This window comes from Rhynchophorus ferrugineus, unplaced genomic scaffold (genome assembly GCF_030347505.1).
Source record: "Rhynchophorus ferrugineus isolate W39M unplaced genomic scaffold, kcgeb_rfMv2 rfM4, whole genome shotgun sequence".
Lineage (NCBI taxonomy): Eukaryota > Metazoa > Arthropoda > Insecta > Coleoptera > Curculionidae > Rhynchophorus > Rhynchophorus ferrugineus.
The window spans coordinates 37585450-37607210 of NW_027472583.1; the positions used below are offsets into that span (position 1 = coordinate 37585450).

At 31.0% G+C, this 21761-nt stretch overlaps 1 protein-coding gene and 1 long non-coding RNA gene across 4 annotated transcripts in view; one reads left to right on the top strand and one right to left on the bottom strand.

Moving 5' to 3' along the window:
* Positions 1-57: 57 nt before the first annotated feature.
* The window catches only part of LOC143195037 (uncharacterized), a 31849-nt gene continuing 10145 nt past the window's right edge, over positions 58-21761 (bottom strand). The window contains exons 4-8 of one of the 2 annotated variants that reach the window (XM_076401882.1): positions 20093-20323; positions 19726-20030; positions 8896-9062; positions 3156-3290; positions 58-352 (exon numbers count right to left, since the gene is read on the bottom strand). In XM_076401882.1, coding sequence (XP_076257997.1) covers positions 126-352; positions 3156-3290; positions 8896-9062; positions 19726-20030; positions 20093-20323 — 1065 coding nt within the window. In that variant the 3' untranslated portion in view covers positions 58-125. The remainder of the gene's footprint in view (positions 353-3155; positions 3291-8895; positions 9063-19725; positions 20031-20092; positions 20324-21761) is intronic. The other variant, XM_076401883.1, reaches the window with a different exon arrangement.
* On the top strand, positions 10859-11687 carry LOC143195065 (uncharacterized). Of its 2 annotated transcripts, none has more exons than XR_013005459.1 (4): positions 10859-10993; positions 11050-11172; positions 11381-11467; positions 11568-11687. It is a non-coding gene; the product is annotated as an uncharacterized LOC143195065 (long non-coding RNA). The 2 variants fall into 2 exon arrangements; XR_013005458.1 differs by having other exon boundaries at positions 11553-11630.

The window sequence follows — 21761 nt, forward strand, 5'->3', positions numbered from 1 at the left end:
TAAAACACAAATCATAATATATAAATAAATAAGTATAAATAAAGTAACACTAAAATGTATGAAAGGACACAAAAACGGTTTATTCTTCAGGACAATTAATTTACAAAAACAAAACGGATGCACTTTCACTGTCTGTTAGTTTCTTTGACACTGGTCAGTATCTTTTCCAGGTCCTCGATGGTAAACTCGATCGGAATCATTTTCCGGCGGTCTTTGGGGTCCGGTATTTGTACGGTGACAGTGTCCTTCTTGCTTTGGTGGTTGTCTATCGCTCGGTTGTAGATACTTTGCCATAGACGATATCGATCTGACGTGTTGGTTTTCTCCAAAATTTTGAGAAAGTGTTTTTTATCTGTTGAAATACACAATTAAAATTCATTATTATTGATTGGTACATTACTATCATTGGAAAAAAACAGAAAGGACGTGAGAAATAACAACTCAAAAATAATGTTTATTCGCGTCTTTTGCATAACTATAATAATCTCTAACATAACTAATAATAACCAACTTGGCCTTCGAGAGGAGAAGGGAATGAATACTAGAGTTTGAAAAATAATGAATTTATATTACGCTTTAAGTAGTAAATTTTTAAAGAAGATCAAAGGCAATAAGAAAATGGAAGTGTGCAAAGCAATATAGATTTAAACCCTAAAATTCGGTTATGAGACGTGGTTCAAAGAGGAATAAAAACATATATATATATATATATATATATATATATATATATATATATACAAAATACATTTATCACTCAAACATAAGCGGTGTGAAAAATAAGCTATACGTGTAGGAAATCTGTCAATAATATGTATATATGCACAATTGATTATATCGAAGCTGTTACTTCGCACAAAACCTATCATATTTGATATTAATCTTACTTTATTGCTTTTATATCAATGATATTTTCAGCACCTCTGTTAATTTAAGTTATTTAATAGGAAAAAAAATATTAATTTACGGAACATAATACTCGTCCATTTATACAAGTTCGTTTTTATTTTGAGTTCATTTCTTATTCTAAAAGAGAATAAGTTTAAATAAAACAATATACGATATGGTAGTTTACTTTTTAACGATTTATGATTCTTTAAACAATCTTTAACATAGCCTTATACATAGCCAAACTAAATTGAACTATTACATCTTGTTTAGTTCCCTGTAGTTTTGTTTCAGTAAGCTCACATAATAATCTTTATTTTGGATTTAGATTTTGTTGTTTGGAGAGAAGAAAAAGGCACTTCCAAAAAATGGAAATTATGCCTTAGAGCTCATACATAATTTAATAATAAACTAATGATTCAACGGACGTTCCAACAGTTTTTGACTGGATATTCGCTTTTCATTTTGATTAAATAACTTATTTCAACAATACAACAAACACTATGAGATTATGACATTTACAAATTAACTCAATTCATTTAATTTTACGAAACAGCGTTTATATTCTTTGTTTTAAAAAGCATAGCATGATACAGATATTACAACTAGTTTTCGCTATCTAATAACGTTTTCTTAATATTGTTCTTAAAGTCTAGATGTACGTTTGAGGTATGGCACGATATACTAGTACAAAGAGTTTTAGTCTCTTTAAACTACAGGCAAATCCACTATTTTCAAGAAGTTCTAGCAGTTCAAGGCTGTTATTTTCTTGTAACCTGATTTGGTGGTTTTTCGCCACTTAATTTCTAATTTACCATACCATGTTAGCAGTGCTTTTGAAGAACTTTGATTTAAACTATCGCATTTCTTTGATTCTCATACAATGTTTTCCTCAACAAGTCCAAGTATTTTGTTGTATTCGCATACGGAATTACTCTAAAACCAATTATCACAACCAGGTCTAAATGTATGTCTAAACTTCGTAGCATTAAATTAATTTTAGGCCATCGAATAATATTATTGATATTGGTTTGTGATCTTCTTACAGTTGTCTTGATGTACTTGTATCCTATCCAGCAGTATCCTCGCCAATGTGGTTATTGCATATACGTCATACTTAGAAAAATCAGTGGTATAAAGAATATTGATCCAAGTACACTACGTTGTCCAGTTCAATGCATTGTACATGCAACAATATTTTTACTAAAAAATGTTTTCATTAATTGTATTAATGCGATAAAGTTACAGAATGTATTCTTCAGCTTATGCAACTTTGTATACCTATATATAAAGCTTTGTACTTCCTCTATGTCCTCACTAATGACGTTGACTGACAAACAATCACAATTTTTTGTATATTTTTGTTGTTTTACGCAAGGCCCAATTGTTTTCAAATTTATAATATCATTAGATCATTGTTAGTACTTCACATATACACATATTGGTTTAATATTTTGTTGTATAAAATATATTTTTATCTAGTTTTCCAAAAAGTATCATAATATATGGTATCATGATAATATCCATCATCATTATTTAGGTAAAATTAGTATATGAAAACGAAGTAGGTGTACTAACATCAACCAGAACAGAAATATATAAATAGGAATAGATGACTTTCAAATGTTAGGGCTGGACGAAAGTGTTCTTTATGAAAAAACGAGATGAAATGAATGCATAAAAAAGGAAAAGTTATTATAATTATTATATATATATATATATATATATATATATATATATATATATATATATATAATATATATATAAGATTATATAAGATTAAGTTTCCATTTTCTGATTAAATAGTTTTAATTAAGTTGAGGTGAAGAATTAGATTGCATGAGCAAACTGAGTCCCATTCAATTTGATTCGTCATTGCTTGAAATAACTGCAAATGTACAAAATACACTAATAATGCTTGATTGCTTGGTATATAATGTTTCAATATTCTTATTGCCGTCTTTTAAAATAAGATTGCGTTAAATTAATACGACATTGACGAAACAGATAATTTTAGTTTGGAATTAGGATTTGATTTGATTAGATTACATATATATTCGATTAGTAGTTTATATAGAATACTGTGTTGTATTATATATTGCAATAAATAACTAAATTAAGGCCTAGGCTTGATATTGTTCTTGTTCGAAAATATTAAAAAGAGCAGAATGGAGAGGCTTCCACGAAAAACGAGATCCTGGATAATTAATTCAAAATTTCAACATCATTAATACAATTTTGTACAAAAAAGATAGTTTATAATAACTTACGAGTTCTCTTTAGGTTTTCCGTCATTTTCTCTCTGTGCACTTCACCATCAGTTGATTCCACTGGAAATGAGGCGGACGATTCTTCGGGCCATCGTGTCACCTCCGGATTGACATACGCCACATTAACACTTGGACCTTTTTAAAAAAGAATTCAGGAAAGTTAAAAATACTACCGTCACCTACTTCGTCAATCTGGAAACTATATCGATCAGCAATATGCGTTCTGTCACGGTCATACGATGGGTAAGTCAGGATGGTATGATTCAAAATCTCGTGAATAATTCGATTTTCATGGCTATATAACATGAACGAGAAAAATGGCAGCCATACGAATGCGGTAGATAATAAAATAACTTAATTTTATTATGAAAATGTTCATTGTGTTTTCAATAAAAGTGATATATTACTAGGATGTCGAATTTGAAGTTATACCGTTTAAGAAGCAAAATAATCAGAGCCCCATCTGGCTCTGCGAGATTATTGAATAACCTAGTGCTAAACAAATAATTATACATTTGGAAATAAATTGGTATCCTATTCTAAACCACATTTACTAAAGCACAATTTTAAAGATTATGTCTAAAGTTTCTTGGTAGTGATTACCAATAGCAATCAAATTGGAAATTTAGTAATTTGAAATATTGAAGTGTGAACAATTGAAAGGTTTGGTGAGAATTGTTGCTTTTACGACGTTGCTAGTATTTTGTTGCTTTTTTGTCGTTAGTTAATTCTCAATTGGTCAATCATTATTAGATTAAGTTAATTAAATAATTTTACTTGACACTTAAACGGTTCATCTGTTTCTATAAAAAATATAATATTAATAAAACATAATATAAAATATATAAGTTATATTAATAAATTCGAAAATTGGTCTTCTGTAATTATTTTCCCTTGCCAAATACTTTGAATATATTTTATACGACTGTTATTTGTGCAGTTCTTACAACTTCAAATAGCGAATCCGAAGTTTGAATGGAAACTATGAGCTTTTTTATTTTATCAAATTTATGCTAATGCAAATTATTAAAATATAAAAACCTTGAACGATAGAGCAGCAAATTTTAGGCAACTGTCTTCACTATAGTTGAAAATCGAAGATAAATAAGTAAAAAATGATAGAAGCCAAAGCTGAATTCGAACGTACAACGTTTTCGTTCGTTGTTTACTAGCACTGTTTGTTTGCACTTAAAAATGAGAAGAAAAATATGAATGAAAGCTGTACTTGTGATAGGTTATAGCAAAAAAAAGTGCCCAACCAGATAAATATCTCGGCATCCACTGAAATATTACCTTAGCCAAAAAGTTGAGCAGATCAGACTCAAAATTAACAACTGTACTGGTTAATTGGAAGATACTCTTAATTCTGTCTAATATTAAATATATTAAACCGATAATAAGTCCTATTTAGACTTATAGTATGAAGTTATTAATTTATGACGTTATTCAAGATCTCGTCGTAAACATGAAAGAAGATTTCTTAATTATAGTAATGTGTAAATAATACAATCACTGAACAACGCCCTGGAAATCGAAATATGGAAGCGAAAGAAACCACACGTATTCATATAGTGTATGTTACAGTGTTAAGTCTTGTGTGTAAACTCTTAACTTAATTAGTTTATTTTAATTTTAATTTGGCAAATAAAGATGTACCGCTACGACCCTTTAAGCCATCACGCATTGACCTACAGCAAGTTCAAAGGTTGGCAACTCTGGTGGATTGGTACCATGCGGTTTCCGGCTATAAAAGACCACCACGATGACGTCTCGCTCTCTTTGCTTCTCTCTACCCTCTTGAAACAGCACCACTTCCACAGCCCTGTCCATTCTCCCGTCCACTACATGTATCATTTAATATCGTAATAAACAACTTTTTATTCAACGAGTGTTTTCAGTTCTCGCGTGAATTTCCTCCACAAAATAGTAGTTTATAGTTAATACACTGTTCGGACAAACAATCGCATCGACAGCCACACATTCCGATCGACCGACCAGACGAACATTCCTACAATTGGTGACCCGGACGTGATCGAAGTACCTAGCAGGTAAACCAGCTCAACATAAGCAGCAACATAACTTGCATGGACGGATAGCACGAGGAACGGAACCCGTCAACATCACATGGTCGACGTTATCTCACGAGACTAGCCCGATGGACAAAGACCACAGAAACCGAGACATGTAAGGCACCACACTTATAGGTACCCTCAAACAAATCGGAACTCCCCAAGACGAACGACGTCCTGCTAGAACTTCGATGGCAGCTGATCCCGTAAAACACCTCAGGTTAGAATCCCATCTCATAAGTAGTTCCTTAGTAGGCGATTCATTACGTAATTGCGGGTGCACTCCGGAACCTCCACCACATAGAGGTTCGTTCCACGGCAACTCCACTAAGAGGCGAGTGATAGGGATATAGGTTAGGGCTACCTAACCTAATATCCTCTCTATTCTCCCGTAGACCACATGTACCATTCAATATCGTAATAAACATAAAAAGTTGTTCAACTGGCGTATTCAGTTCTCGTGTGAATTCCTTCCACAAAGTAGTAGTGAGTGTTCGGACAAACAATCGCATCCTGCAAATACTTATGTATTTATCACGTACTTGTCTTGCTTGTGAATTGATTCAAGTACATAAGAAACGCATTAATCAATTGATTGACAAATGCAGTTTGTATCAAGCTTATATAAAAAGATAACGTACTAACGAAAATATGAAAAGTGTAACAACCACATATTCAGTATATAAAAACCTACACGTTCTAAATATTTCAAAGTTATTAGGATTTCGGATTTTCGACCTGACACAGAGATGGCGTTCCAGTTAGCAAAATTGTATGTTTACTACCTGGTGAATTTAAAAGTGCAACTAATTTTGAACGTGTTCGACGTTCCCCATGTGAAGTGTTGATATAGTGTGATATAGATATGGTATAGTATTGAATGATACACAAGTGAAGGTGAGTATGATAGCTGAAATAGTGAAGAAATTTCAAAAAAAGGGCGCGAAACATCTGGGATATTTCTGCGCATGTTAGGTACTGCATTTGCAGAATTTCGATCAAAAGCTAATACGCAAACGCTTATTGCTGCAATCGTTGGACCTATACACTAGATATCCTGTCGATTTTGGCTGTGGATTTGTGGCCATGGCCGCGACTTGAAGAAGAAATAATATAATATGAATATCAAGAAATGAAATAATATTTTAATCCTATGTACAATGAGAACAATTAAGAAATAGGAAAACTGCGAAATATAGGATACAATTTGCTCGATAAGCCTCCTTATTCCTCTTAGTTGACTTCCTCAACCTTCCATATCGTCCTGGACTTAAAAGAAAAGAACCATATGAAAGTACTTACAGTTTCGCAGACTTTCCATTTGGTGAAGAATTACTGATATTGGAGAAGCGCTAGATGAAGTACGTTGAAGTCAACTGAGATTATGCAGAAAAATAAAATCATATTTTAATAAAAAATCGCTGTATTTAATTGTTACTTAATTAATCTCAGTCTTTGATTATATTTATAATTGTTTTCTTTACTTAGTTGCTAAAACTAGACTTTTCTATTTGAATTGAATATCTAAATTAAATGATTTGTTGTTTCCTAAATTATAAAGGTCTTATTTATATATATTTCACGTATATCTATTTCAAATATATCGTCATTGAGAATAAGATAAGAAGCGGTAGCACAGTGGAAATTACATTTGGACTTTGGAGTTTAGTTTTAATAAGCAAAGGCTTTTATCTCTTAAAAATTCCTGATGACATAAATATAATATTTTATAAACGTTTAATGAGATTAATTTAGAAACATTTAACTCCATAATTAGCAATAAAATGATCTAGCAATATTCTGGACATTATAGCTAAAATATATGAAGATTTGAATTTATATTTTAAGATTTTATATCAAAATAAATAATTTCAATATTTGAATTATTTACCGATGTAATTCACTTTTGTTTTGCTTAAATATTTTGCATATAAATTTACAAATAAAATCATTACTCCAGCAGCCCATTAAATTTCATTAAGACATCTCTGAAATTATATATTTGACTACATTAATGTCTTCAGCAGTCAAAATGCCTTATCCTAGTGCGAAAAAAGGTTATTGGACGCCAAAAATGAAATCGTACGAATTAATTTAATATTTTCTGTGAGAATATTTTGTGTGAACGTGTGAACCATTTTTGCGATGGGTATGCCGACTGCTTAAAGTATTACCTATTAATATCAATATTCAATAAGCAACGATGACTGAGATTGACTACAGTTTTATAGTATTGCTTGATGATCGTGAAAAGTTGAGTTGAGCTCATCGATTCACTCTTGTTATGATGAAGCACGTTCAGAGTTGCTAAGAATCTTAAAATTATTGCGTCCAGTATAAAAAGGCTTGTTCAATGAAACATATATATCAAATCATATATATCAAATGGTCTCCTTATAGACTATATAGATACAAATTATCAAAAAACAAATATTGAAAGAAATTATTCATGTTCAAAATACAATGCTACGAGAATATTTACATCTTAAAGTAAACTTACATGACACTACTATTAGAATTAGTTTTATTATGCTATTATCCTAACGTAAAAGATTGACAATTATTTGTGTCAGAAATATATCTACAAGCGTTTCTTGTTGCAAACGATCTTCAAATATTAATTAATACACACGATGATTTAAACAGTTTTTCATTATTAAGTTTTCTACTTATAACACTATATTGAATCTGTCTGATTTCAAAGTTTTTTGGAAGCTGACAAATAGGACTCTGATGAATAATGAGAAAATTAGTAAATTACATATTAATCGAAATATCTTCTATGAACTTTCTACATTTCTTTATTCCATTTATCTAGTAACATGGAGTTACTGTGTCGATAGAATGGTGTTCTGAAGAATATATTTGAAAAGGTTTTAAGGGTTTAAGCACAGTTTTCACCCACAAAGTCCTTAAAATTGCGTCCTCAATGTTTTTTGCTCTTTCAGGCTTCTTTATGATCAAAACATCAAGATAGAAATATTAAAATTATCGAATTTAATAGCTAGGTTAGTTTCATTAACAGTTGTTTTAATTATTCAAAAAATAATGTTACAGTTCTACAAAAAACGAAGAAGGAAAAAAATTGGCTTGATTATAAATTGAAATGTATAGATCGAAGGACATTTTTCTACCTATGCGTTGCGGTTTCAATAACATATAAGAAGGTATTTTGATATGATTATAGCCAGTGATGAAAAATTGATGTATTTTAACAATCTTAAATGAAGAAAATCAAACTAAACCAAACTAAATGGTTGTGAAATACTACCAAACATAATTGATGCGCCAGAAGGTATTGAAACAAAAAATTACCAAAATATTCTAAAAGGTACAGTGTTACACGACAATGAATTCCAAAGAATAATGCGACCATCTAAAAGTCATTATGTAATGTTTATTACACATATTTAATAATTTTTGGTGAATTTTAAGTTGTTTATTTAAGTTGATAAGTTGTTTATATTCTTTACATATAATAAACTTTTATTGAGACCACACATAATGAAGTAAAACTCAATTTGATAATCAAGATAGCAATAATAGTATAATTTAGAAAATAATCAATTCATTAATGAAATACATTGTGTAAGGAAAAATATGTTGATGATCGATTAATTTTGCCAGTGACGAGATAAATATATAAATTAAAAAAGGACTGTAATATTTACCTCTAGTTTGTCGTAATTTAGATTGAATACGTTCTCTGGTTTCTTGGGTTTTCTTATAATCACCCTTTTGTAATTTGCCCTTTTCTTTTGTTTCTTTTCTCTTGGTTTCGGTAGTTCTTGCCAAGTTCAGCGACAGTTTGTCCTCGAATGACTGCAGATCGTCTTTCCTTGAAAGTCAAAAACTTATTTTCTAATGATTACAATATTATTTACACATCAGCTAACAAATACGAGAATAGAATATCGCTTATCGCTGTGATATCAGATACAACGTTTGCACACTAACTGTAAGCGGAGTTGAGTGAGTGATGGTTTAAATTGTTTGTAATCTATAATTGAATTTTAAGCACTGTTTTACGTCTAAGAGATACTGGTTATTATGGGGATTATAAGTAGGTTTATTTTCAAGTTAAGGAATGTTATATTTATTAATATTATTGATATCTGCTAATATCTACACACACAAAAATAGGACTGCTTGTTCAAAAGTAAGATGGTTAGTTTATGTTAGACTGGAACATTTTACTAGTTTATGTTAGAGTAGTGGCAAGCAGGAAGTTTAGTTTTCATTTTCAGTTGAAGAGGTCATCGCTTTCTTAAATTATTACACTTTTTAAATACAATACATTTTGTTGTTGTTTTACATCATTCACATTTCATAACTTCGTTTAAAAAGCCCGTATGTTATAAGTTTTATTTTAGTTCAAAAATCTTAGGTGATCGAAGCTAAATACTTCAACCACCCACTAGTTGTTCGTTCGTTCAGATTTACAATAGCTACTACACATTGATAAGACTTAACAGTACGATTTCAGTCGCCCGGATTCTTAGACATATGGGGATCAGTATGAACGAGAAGGCTGATCTATTGGCTAAAGAAACCATATTAAATGATAGTAACCTTGATTAGTCGTCTAAATTAAAACGCGACTTGATAAAGAATGATAATAAACAGTAGACCATCAGGAGAAGTTTCTTTACGTTTCTTAATATTGTCCCACCAATTGGTCTAAGCAGGTCTCAACAAACGCATGATTGCTCTTTGTCGCTTTACAAACTCGTATCTTATGCCAAGAGAAACTCTATCAGTTTTTAAACTGCTATGGACTCGCAACTTTACTTCACTTCTTAGAATTATTTGTAATATACCCAGATCGTTATTAATAAAAAATATTCACATTTTATCTCTAGAAAATCTCTTTGGTTTACCGCTTATGAAAATTTCCTAGCGAACCAAGTTTCAAACAATTTTGTATGTAAACCAAATGAGAAATCTTGGAAGTTCAAATGTGAGAAGTTGTGATATTATAGGCAAAAAAATTTTTGAAAGAATTTGAATTGAATTTGAAAGAATATGAATTTGGTTCCAAAAACATTTAAAAAAATTGAAAAAGACATTTTTGTCTAAAGGTAAAAAGTGATATTTGTACATACACAGTTCTTTTGTAACAACTAAGCTTAAAAGAGACAGTTTAAAAATGCAGCAGTGAATTCATATTTGAAATCTATGATGACGACTATATTCACTTATGTTACTGCTTTATTCGCATTCCTGTAAGTAATTTGCTAGCGCTACCCCATAGTTGTATTCCATATGAACAAATAGGCTAGAGTATAGACTTATACAGCAACACCTTGTTATCTAATGATAACTTGGATTTGCGCCAGATGAGCCAATACATTTGATATAATTGCAGTCGAAGTTGTTTTCGGTTAGAGTATGTGCTTCTTCCAAGTTAGTCGTCGATCTAAGTGCATACCAAGGTATTTAACTTGCTCTGCTTGGAGGAGTTGACGATGATTGATATTCACTGGTGGACATGTTCTTCTACACAGGGTAAACGTTACATGGGTGGATTTTGTTTCATTGACTTTAATACGCAATGTATTCAACCATAATTGAATTTGATCCACGTGGGTTTGTAGTTTTATTGATGCTGTAACTGGATCTTCATGGGATGCTAAGATTGCTGTGATGTCTGCGTATGTTGCCACAGTAGTTATTTTTGTGGTGGGCTGATCGGCCGTATACAGAAGATACAGGACTGGACCCAGTACACTGTTTTGCGGAACTCTTGAATATATGGGATTTAATTCGGTATGTTCATCGCCTTGATTTACAATAAAATGCCTGTCAGTGAGATACGATTTTAGTAACTGATAGTCCGGATGAGGGAGAGATTTCTTTAGTTTAACCTGCAAGCCCGTATGCCATACTTTGTTAAAAGCCTGAAATATATCTGGAAAAGCAGCTGAACAATATCTTTTGGCATTTAGGTCAGTGTTTATTTTGTTTACAAATCTGTGCATTTGTTCTATAGTCCCCTGCTTATTGCGAAACCCAAACTGATGTTCTGGAATAATTTTTCTTTTTTCTATTATATAGTTTAGCTATATATTAAAAGTTTATATTTGGGAATTTTGAAATAATGTTTGTCCGTAAAATGTGTTTTGGAAACCATCATAATATTAATATTTTGTTCAGTTACGAACATTTTTAGTTCCCTGGCGTGTTGTTGGAGCCCATTGGCATTCCAGACGGCGATTTTTAGCTAATGGTTTCAGGAATTAGGTAAGTTTACTGGCGATGGTTGTGAGTAGACCAAGCATCGAACTCATTTGATTCATTAGTTTGGCCATCATGTTTTCTCATCTAGATATGTTGCTGCTAGTTTCAGTAGGTTGTGATGTGGTTTCTCGCTTTTGTGGTGAAACATTTTCAATCATTTGCGCATAAGTTATGCCTGGTTGACTTGGTCTGGTGGGTAGACTGGTAGGTGTGGATTGTTTTTTTTGCGATTGATGCCTTTTTTTTCTTAAGACAGGAAGTAAAATTCATTAGAGTGGTAAGCATTTTTACTGTTTAATATTAGTTTGCTACGATTTTTATTGAACATATTTTTAGCATGTTGCAGCTGCACTGAATATTAGTATGGACATGGTCACGAAATATATCAAAAAATGAAAAATATAATATTGAGTTCATCGAAAAAAAAATCGTCCTCACTAAGTGGGGATCAGAGATTAAATATATGAAATGCATAAAAATAGTGAGTAGTTTTTTAATACAAAAAGTATCGAAGAGGCGGAATGGAATTTGCGAATATTTCTTTTAAAAGAATTCAATATTTAGAAGCATATAATAAAATTAAGGAGGAATTATTTTTTTAATTTATGTATTTAGATGAAAAATGGATATTTCAGAATGTGACCAATATACCCAATAGTCACTCATGGAAAGATGATAATAAAAATAGGGCTATAATAACAAAAGTTGATGGAAAAAGGTGAACATTGGAATAACAATTGATTAGGTTTTATTGGTTGAAAAAAGGAACTCGATCAGGCACTTTGAAGAAGAAGACAAATGTTAAATAGATTGGAAATTAACAATGAAATTCTGAAATGTTCTGCAACGAAAGTAGAATATATTACTCGGATACTCCAGGGGATGCAACTACATAAGAAACGTGCCTAGAATTCTAACTTGTATTCAAACACAACCATAACCTACAAACTATTATAACTGTGTACTTAAATGTAGTTTTAAGTTCTTCGATAATATATGCATTAGATCTACTGTAATGTTAGAATAAATTATATTTGATAAGAGTGTTCTTGTTTAAGTATTTTATTTAGGTGAGAATGTTGTTGTATAGCAAACTGAACTAAAACTCAGGGTTGATACGGCAACATTGCGACGTTTTGTTTTCATAAATTTCAATGACGTATGTTCAAAACTTCTTTGGATATACTATATATGAATTTTGTCTACAATAGTTTATATGATCTGCTAGTGATAATAAGCTCTAATATAATTACGTATGCGAACACAGTAAAATACATGGGTGCTAGGCCCCAGTGAAAAAATATCTTATAAAACAAGAATATTGTACCAGCACCAAAAAAATTCGTTATAAAATAACAAGTTGTTATTGTGTTAGTGTACACATATGGATAATAACTATGAGCTCATAAAACTAGTCTTCTAGGATGATTTCCAAAGTGGTCACTCTCTAGTTGGTAGGTTTAATGTCGAGGGACATCGTTTGGAGCCCACGTTAGGCAGTAGGTCTAATCAAGAGAAATTACCTAGTACCTATTACCTATTACTTATTACCAGATAATATCCAGCTGGTAAAAAGGAGGCTCTAAAATATAACAAAAAAACTGCAAAGGATAATAATATAATGAAAACATATAAAAACAAAGACTATTGAGGCATTGTCACCATTGCATGGTATTTCTATTAGAAATATGAATATACACAAATACAAAGACGTGTACCTATAATCAACTAAGAAATTAAATAATAAATAAAAATAAATGAGATTGCGTAAACAAAAAAACGTGGAAGTGCTGTATCCACTCGACGACAGTGGATTTATACGAAGGCTGAAAAGATTAAAGCCGTTTGAACTAACATAGTTAAGTTATATGTGAAAGTATTAGATTTTGAGCTTACGTGGAGTGTATTAGTGCGACTTTGTCTATCAAATACTTTTTAAATGTGTCTTTGATATCTTAGATTTGGGTTTGAAGAACAAATTACTTATGAAATCTAGAGGTAACATACCTAATACCATATGCCTTTTTAATTTTATTTTAAGATCATGTGGGATGTAAATAAGTTCATATTGACAGTTTTATATCAAACATCAAACAAACTCATTATAGAAGTAACGTAAGTAAAAATGCAATTTTGTAATATGAGGATATTCAATTTCATCTTGCAAAATTGATCACTTGAATCGAATTAGATCTTGCATCACATTTTTTTACGAATTGATCAATTCATACCTCGCCTCAAAAGATAAAGAATCTTTTAATGTGAAACTCTATCTTGCCTGATAGATGATAAAGCCCAAGACTAACAATAAACATTACTTTCAATAAAATGTGTACTTTTGGGTATGCAATAATGTCTAACAAACAAATGAGAAATGCTCTCGTACCAAATTTAATATTTTTTCTAATGTGGAAAACACAAGTGCTGATTAAAAAAACACATTTTCATAATTTAAAAATAATTTCGGATGCCTTCATTTTTTCGTAATAATTTAAGCGTGAAATTTTATTGAACATCAATTTTATTACAAAACAAGATGAGTTTCACTATCTATTTCTTATGTTTACTATTTGAAGTTTTATGTTTGCTGAAGAAAATACAAAAATGTATGCACCCAATAATATTATTTCCAGTTGAGTATAGGGTACATTAATCGATAGCCATTAAATTAATTATTTAATATAATTGGATAAATACGCAAATATTTGTTTTATGACATTTGGCTCGTTTTTCTAAGTATTGATCCTAGAATATAAAACTATTAATCAGCTAAATGAAACAATGGCGATATCTAATTGTAGAGTAACAAAACTAACATAAACAATTAGACTAACGTATTGAATATTGGGATAAATTATATTGATTACCGTTAATTAAAGTATTTATAGTTAATAACATTTTATTGAAATTGCTACCGCTAAATTCTAGTTACTCATTTTATTGGACTATTTTTTAAGCCTTCTTTATATTTCATATATATACTAAGAGTTTGCAAATTTTCTGTAAACAATAATTACTTACAGTAATTGTAAATACTTATGACTAGGTATTATTCCTAGTATATAAGGACTTATTAAAATATCACGGACAGATGGTGTTTAAGTGTTTTCAGGGGTAACATTAAATCAGACTAGGCATAAAATAAAATGGTATTATGCATTTTTCAATGTTAATAATATATCCAACTGGAATTTGTTATATATTATATTTAAAAAGTTTTTTTGTTCTCACTTTAGTTACTGCGGCATCTATATCAGTAAATTAATGTTTTATGATAAGCAATACTTTTAATAAGATATTAATAAATTATTTGCAATGACTAATAGTAGATATATTATCCCAATATTTTATTAAAATTGAAATACTAATCATATTAAAAGTTTATTGATGAAAAATTGTATGAATAAAGGGAATTGTACATTTAAATTATGTTGGGTCTGAATAATTTGACTTTGATACCTTTAAATAAAACATTGACTAGAAGAGGTTGTTATAGAAGTAAAAATGCGATTATATGCCTAGCTCTATGCTAGTAGTGGATACGATAATGTGAAAAGTTTTAAAATAGACATAACGTTCAAGATGATGCTACTAATCCCTTACTGATCTTATATTCGCTCAGCATTCTTCATGGTATAGTTAACATTTCAGAGTCATGTGGCTTGAGAATTAGTGAAGAAAAGACGAAGGCAATGATAATAATGGCAAATAATCACCTACAAATCTGAACGAGATCTAGTTAGAGCAATACAAGGGAAGAAAGTAGCCTCGACTGCCGAAATAACAAGTTGAATCGGCCAAGCTCCAGGAACCCTTGCTTCTCTAAGGTAGTTCTTGTGGAAAAGAGGAATATTACAATCAAGACCGTTTCTTTCGAAAACTGTCTTGCCAATTATTTTCTATGGAGCTGAGACTAATATCCGAGTTTTTCAGACATCTGTTAGCATAAGGTCTTTCAAATGCAATACCTAAGGCAAATCTTATATATTTCCGTCTGAGATTGTATTAGAAATTAAGTACAAATTTAAAGACCCAGATTACAATAATACGACTACTTCTTTGGATGGGAGATATGATAAAACAACGGACCAAGGTCATATAAGCGATGCTGAACATAGGAGACCAGTATTGTCCAAAGCCAGAATAGATACGGCCGACAGCCAATTATGGCGAGATTTAGTAAAAATCGTTCGGAATTCTACAGAACTAACAGCAATGTGTTGTTTGATATAAGTAAACATGTCTCATACAATTGTATTTCTTAGATTGACTTAAAAAACGAGAAATCTTGACGTAAAATTCTATCTTGATTGAGAGATATGAGAAAACAGATTACACTGAATAAACTGTGTATTTTTCATTATGCAATAATATTTAAAATGTCTATAAATTTTCCTCTCCTTCACAATTTGACCAAAAAATTTACAAATGTTGCTAATAGAATACTGAATTTGTAAGAACCCTTCAAAATTTGTGAATTTTTCTATCTGAAAATTTTCTTGCGCATAAATATTATTATTATACAAAATTATTTTCATTATTTGTCAAGTTACATTAACTAACTGAAGCTTTATATTTCTTGAAGTAAATAGAAATATGTATACATTCAATATAGTTATTGCCTCTTAAGAATGCATTATAATTAATCCATAAACATTTGTTTAATTATACAATAGAATTGTAGAATTTTATAAATATTTATTTTAACTTTTTTGGCTTGTATCATTTAAATAGTGACGAAATATGGCAAAAATGTTAAGCAACGAAACTAACATAAACATTTATAGACTAACCTATAAAATAGTGGGATCAGTATATTTATTACCGTCGATTAAGATATTAATAACTAGTAATGTTTGATCAAAATTATCAGTAACTAAATCCAAGTTAATACTCTGTGTGAATTGGTTTTTAAAGCCCTACATTTATTTGCCATAGATGACAACGCTTGAGCAACGGCCTCTAATGGGCATGACGTCTAATTTTGTATTTAATTTCCCCAAAATAATTTTTATTTTTGGAAAAATATTGATATTTGAAATCATTGAAAAAATACTTTAATATAATGTTAGTTTTAAATGTGCGTCAAATAAAAAAAGTAAATCTTTTTAAAAAGCTCCTGGTTTTGACATAATTATTGAAAGAATCTTAAAACAGCTTCCAGAAAGGTGCATCAAATTAATAACTTTTATATTTAATGCAAGATTACCTAAAATCATTATGACTCTTAAACCAGAGAAAAAATCAGAAGACATCTCCTATCGTCCTATAAGCCTGTTATCTGTAATCTCCGCAGTTTTTGAAAAATTATACAATAAGAAACTCAAAATAATATAAAAATAATTATAATTTCTCGATATATATCAAGCCTTAGACAAAGTGTGTCACACTGGACTGCACGTTAAATTTAAAAATCTCTTGCTCCGTAAGCACTTTCAACTACTGAAATCATACCACACAGATATACATTTTATTATGAAACTGTGCGGCGATCACACTGACCTACATTCAATATATTCAGGTATTTTGCAGGGCACTGTTCTTGGTCCATTGTATACAGCTAACCTACCGACATCAAGAAACATTACTGTTACAACATATGCTGATGATACAGCGGTTTTATCATCACACGAGGATCCAATATCAGTCACAAAATCCTCCGACTTCATCTAAACAAAGTCGAATTGTGGTTGAAAACATGGCGTATCACAGCAAACGATACAAAATCTACCCATATGACATTCACTTTTTGTAGAAGAACTTATCCTTCAGTAAATCTGAATTATTATGAAGTCCCGGAAGCAGAAAATGTTAAATATCTGGAAATACATTTTGATCGGTACTTAACATTAAAAAAACATATAATGACAAAACGCAAAAAACTTGTGCTTAAACTAAACCAAATGTATTGGCTGAGAAGCTGTCAATCTAAATTATAGTTAGGTAACAAGGTTTTGTGATATGTGTCAATACTAAGGCCTATTTGGACCTATGCAAACCTAACATAGCTATCCTTTAGAGGTTCCAGAATAAAGTGTTGCGAGTCATCGTGGATGCTTCATATTATCTCTTCAACAGACTAATTCAGCGCGATATCCCTTTAGAACCCATTACGATTGAGATTCGAAATGTTAGGGCAAAACACTCCGAAAGACTCTTATTGCGTCCCAATACACTCGCCAAACAGATAAATATGCGCGATGACATTAAAGTGCGTAGGCTCAAACGCAAATTACAATACGAACTGATTAATAGATACATAGAGTAAGATATAATAACCTCTAGAATAAGATAGAATAGTCTTTAGAATAAGTTAGGATAGACTTTAGTATAAGTTAAAATAGTACCTAGACTAAGATTTAGATTATAAGTTTGTACAATGGGAAGTATGATGATCTACATGTCAGTATAGTTACATTGTATAACGGAAATCATAAGATAATACTTATTGCTTACGAGCAGATTTTTGAAGTGCTAGGAGATTATAAAAAAAGATATTCCAGGATCACATTTTAATTGTTAGCAAATCAAGATATATCTTTACATTTTAGGAAATTTTTAAATAACTTTTTTATTAAAATACTTTTTTAAATTTAACGCACCCTCTAGTGATTATTTCGAGCTAACCTTAGCCCCATTCCTAGATATGGAAGATTTCCATATAAATACTCTTTCCAACTTAAAGTTTTAAAACGCTTTCTAACAGCAAATCAATGCAGGTAGGAGTTTACAAGTTTCCCCACGAATGAAATTCTTATTCAACCTATTTTAAACATTTGGACATTCAGATGAGAAATTATGACACGGATGACATGGTCTTTTTTATTGGTGCATGTCCTGTTGATATTACTCAAAGAGAAATATAGGTTTAACTAAACGCCACGGCAAATCGTTTAACATTCAGGAGGTTGCCTATCAACCTATCAAAATAAAAAAAAACAATCTCATTACGTCAAAAGATTCTGTCTCTATTTCAATCGTAAATTGCTATGGTCAACCGAAATTAACAAGGCCATGAAAGAAACTTTCACCAACAATTAAAGTTTTGTTCTACAGTTCATTAATACAATCTACATGTGTCCGACACATATTAGCGGTACATTAGTCTCGGCCAAGTAGCTTCAGATATAACAGAACATATTTCTACTATAATATTTGAGTTTCATGGTTTGTTAGAATACCTGAACTCATCGGGAAATAGTAGTGCCAACACCAGATCGGGATTCGTATTTACAAAATTTCGCATATATGATGGATTTTCCAAAAATCCTACGTCAAGTCTCTGTCGAAGGTTAGTTATATCGCTATTAACCCACCAACTCACCCGCAAAAGCGGAGATTCAATGTCCGCCTAGGGATCTCCGGCCCCACCCCGCAAAATTTCAGTATTCGCGAGTACTCCCCTTAACAATGGTTAACATCAGCAAGGAAATAAATCAGCAGGTTAAACAGGTAATAATATAGTACTCTTTATGTTGTGTATTATTCAAACGCGTTTTATGATTTAAGCAATTTATATTTTAAGTGTAGCGATTTATTCGCTGTGTTCTTTCAGAGTTTTTGTATTCATTAGAACACTTAGCTAAAGAAAGTAAATCAGTGCATATATAATTTACCTACAACCAAGCTGTTCACATATAAATAAATATAAGTAGCACTATTATCCTATTCAGTAATAATGCGAAGTAACTTGGAATGAATTTTGACGCAAAACTTGGTTGGAAGAAGCATAATTAAAAAGAAAAGAAGTTGAATTGAAATAAAAGTGTGCTTAGACAACACTGAATTATGATGTAGACTTAAGTAGATCACACCGTTTGATCTTATGTAGTTCTGTAGTTCAATTCAATTCATTCTTCTGTACTGAAAAGTGATACTAATTTTTATTTTATTAGAGTATAATTAAGTGCAAATGGGCCTTTCTAGATAAGTATCTAGTTTTAAGTTACTGTAGAGAAATTGTAAGTTAGTCGGCAACGACTAGTAATAATATATCAATGAGATAAAAAAAAAGCAACATTTGCTGACTACGATATATCTGTATTAGTCGTATATTAGCATATATGACGGTTAACTAGGTAAAAAGACATTTTTTTATATTGTAAGGTTTTTATCGATAGATATAGAGACAAGACCTATTTGGAAATCTTTGATTTAACTTTGTCCCGTTTTGTAAAGGACCTCTGAAGTATTTAAATTATTTTTAAAAATAATTAACAGCTTATATTTTATAAAAGAAACATTAAAAACTATCCACATACTTTTGTTCATCAACTTTCTCCCATCCTTTTTTCAAGTTTTGCAAAGTTTCTTCTAATAACATGACCACTTTGTTTTTAAAGTCTCGTCCAGAGGTTAAAACATCCCCACCCCACCTCCACAAGCCGTCGCTTGGTGATTTTGGTGGTTCCGTTGAGGCACACTCCTTGGGTTCTAATTCTTTCTCAGCCGGGCTTTTGAACGTATTGCTAATCAGTGCCGATCCAGTGAAGAACCGATGCTGTTTATCCTGGGGCTTGTATTGATTGTAGGACATGGAATTGTCTTTGCGTCGTTGACTGTATACCTGATTGTGAAAGAAAATGATGAGTACCGGATACCGTTTTGGTTTTAGTTATGTTTAGTTACTGAGCTTTTATCCTCGGTGGTATAGTGAGTCAGCTTAGTTAGATGGTTAACCAATTTCGTGATAATTTTCTTGAAATAGTCCTTGGGAACAGCTTTCTCTTCTTGTATGGCGATACGTTGCTCGAGATTGGTGATGCGGGCTGATAGAATGTCGATTGCAGCGTGACACTGTTGATGATCGTTGCTAGTAGATGGAAAGTCGTTGGCATGCTTAAAAGCAACCTGTAAATACTATGATATCTTTCGGGACCATCATATTGAGGAAATTATTCAATTCAAATTATTGAAATTCAATAATTTGACAAGATTAATTAATTGTATTAAATTAACGTGAATACAACGCAATAATTAGATAATTTTAGTAAAATGTACATATAGTGTATTCAAAGTTTTTTTGTACATACGTCATCAAGATGTTTAATTTATAATCTGCCGCAACTTGTAAATTCGTTTCAGAATCAGACAATATTTTCGTTCTCATTTTATTCTAGTTAAAAAGAGATATATTGCTATCTGACAAGTTCGAACGTGAACTAGCCTGTCAAAGTCGTCCGGTTGTCGAACGTACACAAACTTATTAAAATATTAGTTATAATTATTACAGTTTATAAACCGGCAAACAGCTTTGATTATTTTGATAGCTTTTAAATCGCTGCGTAATATATCATAGTACTTTGTTTGAAAATGCTGAAAACAATAGATAATCAGAGTCAAGAACTGATAGCGTCTATAATAAATGATTTTGAAAAGGAACGAGATAATGGATGACCCCTTTTACCCGTAAATTTCGTTAGGTATGTATATATTGATGATATTAAATATTATATGTTGCTGCAATTTTATTGAAAATGTTTTTTAGAGTGTTGCCGCAACACTGAATATTAGTGTGGATACTCTGACTAACATGGCTTACAAAATGAAGAACAATAATACCAAATAAACAAACTGGTCTACATTTGAAGTGGGTGACGAATCTTGACCATGTTGATATTGACTCTATTCGAGATCAAACATACGAAATGTATCAGAACAGTGAGTACACAAGCTATTTTATCGATACAAACATAATTTAATAAAATTATTTCAGAGCAAAATGTTAGTCTGGAAAGTATACATAAAAGAGTTAGGGACATGCAACTTTTTGAAGTATCTAAATCATCCCTTCATACACTTTTACGGCCCATATGATTTAAATGGTAAAGATAACATTCGAAAAGGTCTAATGGAACTTCCAGATATTGCCTAAAAAAGAATTAAATTTTTAAAGGCGTACAATAATATCAAGGAAGATAAATTATTTGACTTTGTGTATTTTGATTCATCAAGATATACGGTGTGAAATAATTAGTCAAGTTTCACTTTTGACAAGACAGTAACATAAAAATTGTAAACATAACAATACTTGATGGAAAAAGGTAAAAATTACAATAGCATTTCGAGCGATCGAGTTGATATGGGGGTTAGCAAAGAATTATTATAATAGACATGCTGGTCGAGAAGAATATTCCATCAAGAACTGTTTGGATATGTGGAAGAAAGCATTGTCGACCACACCACTTTCCTTTTGGATGAACTCGATAAGATATACAGAAGAAGAAATTAATAAATGGTGGAATCGTGAACATACTTTTCAACTTGGACAGTGACTCGGAAAGTGACAGTGACTAAA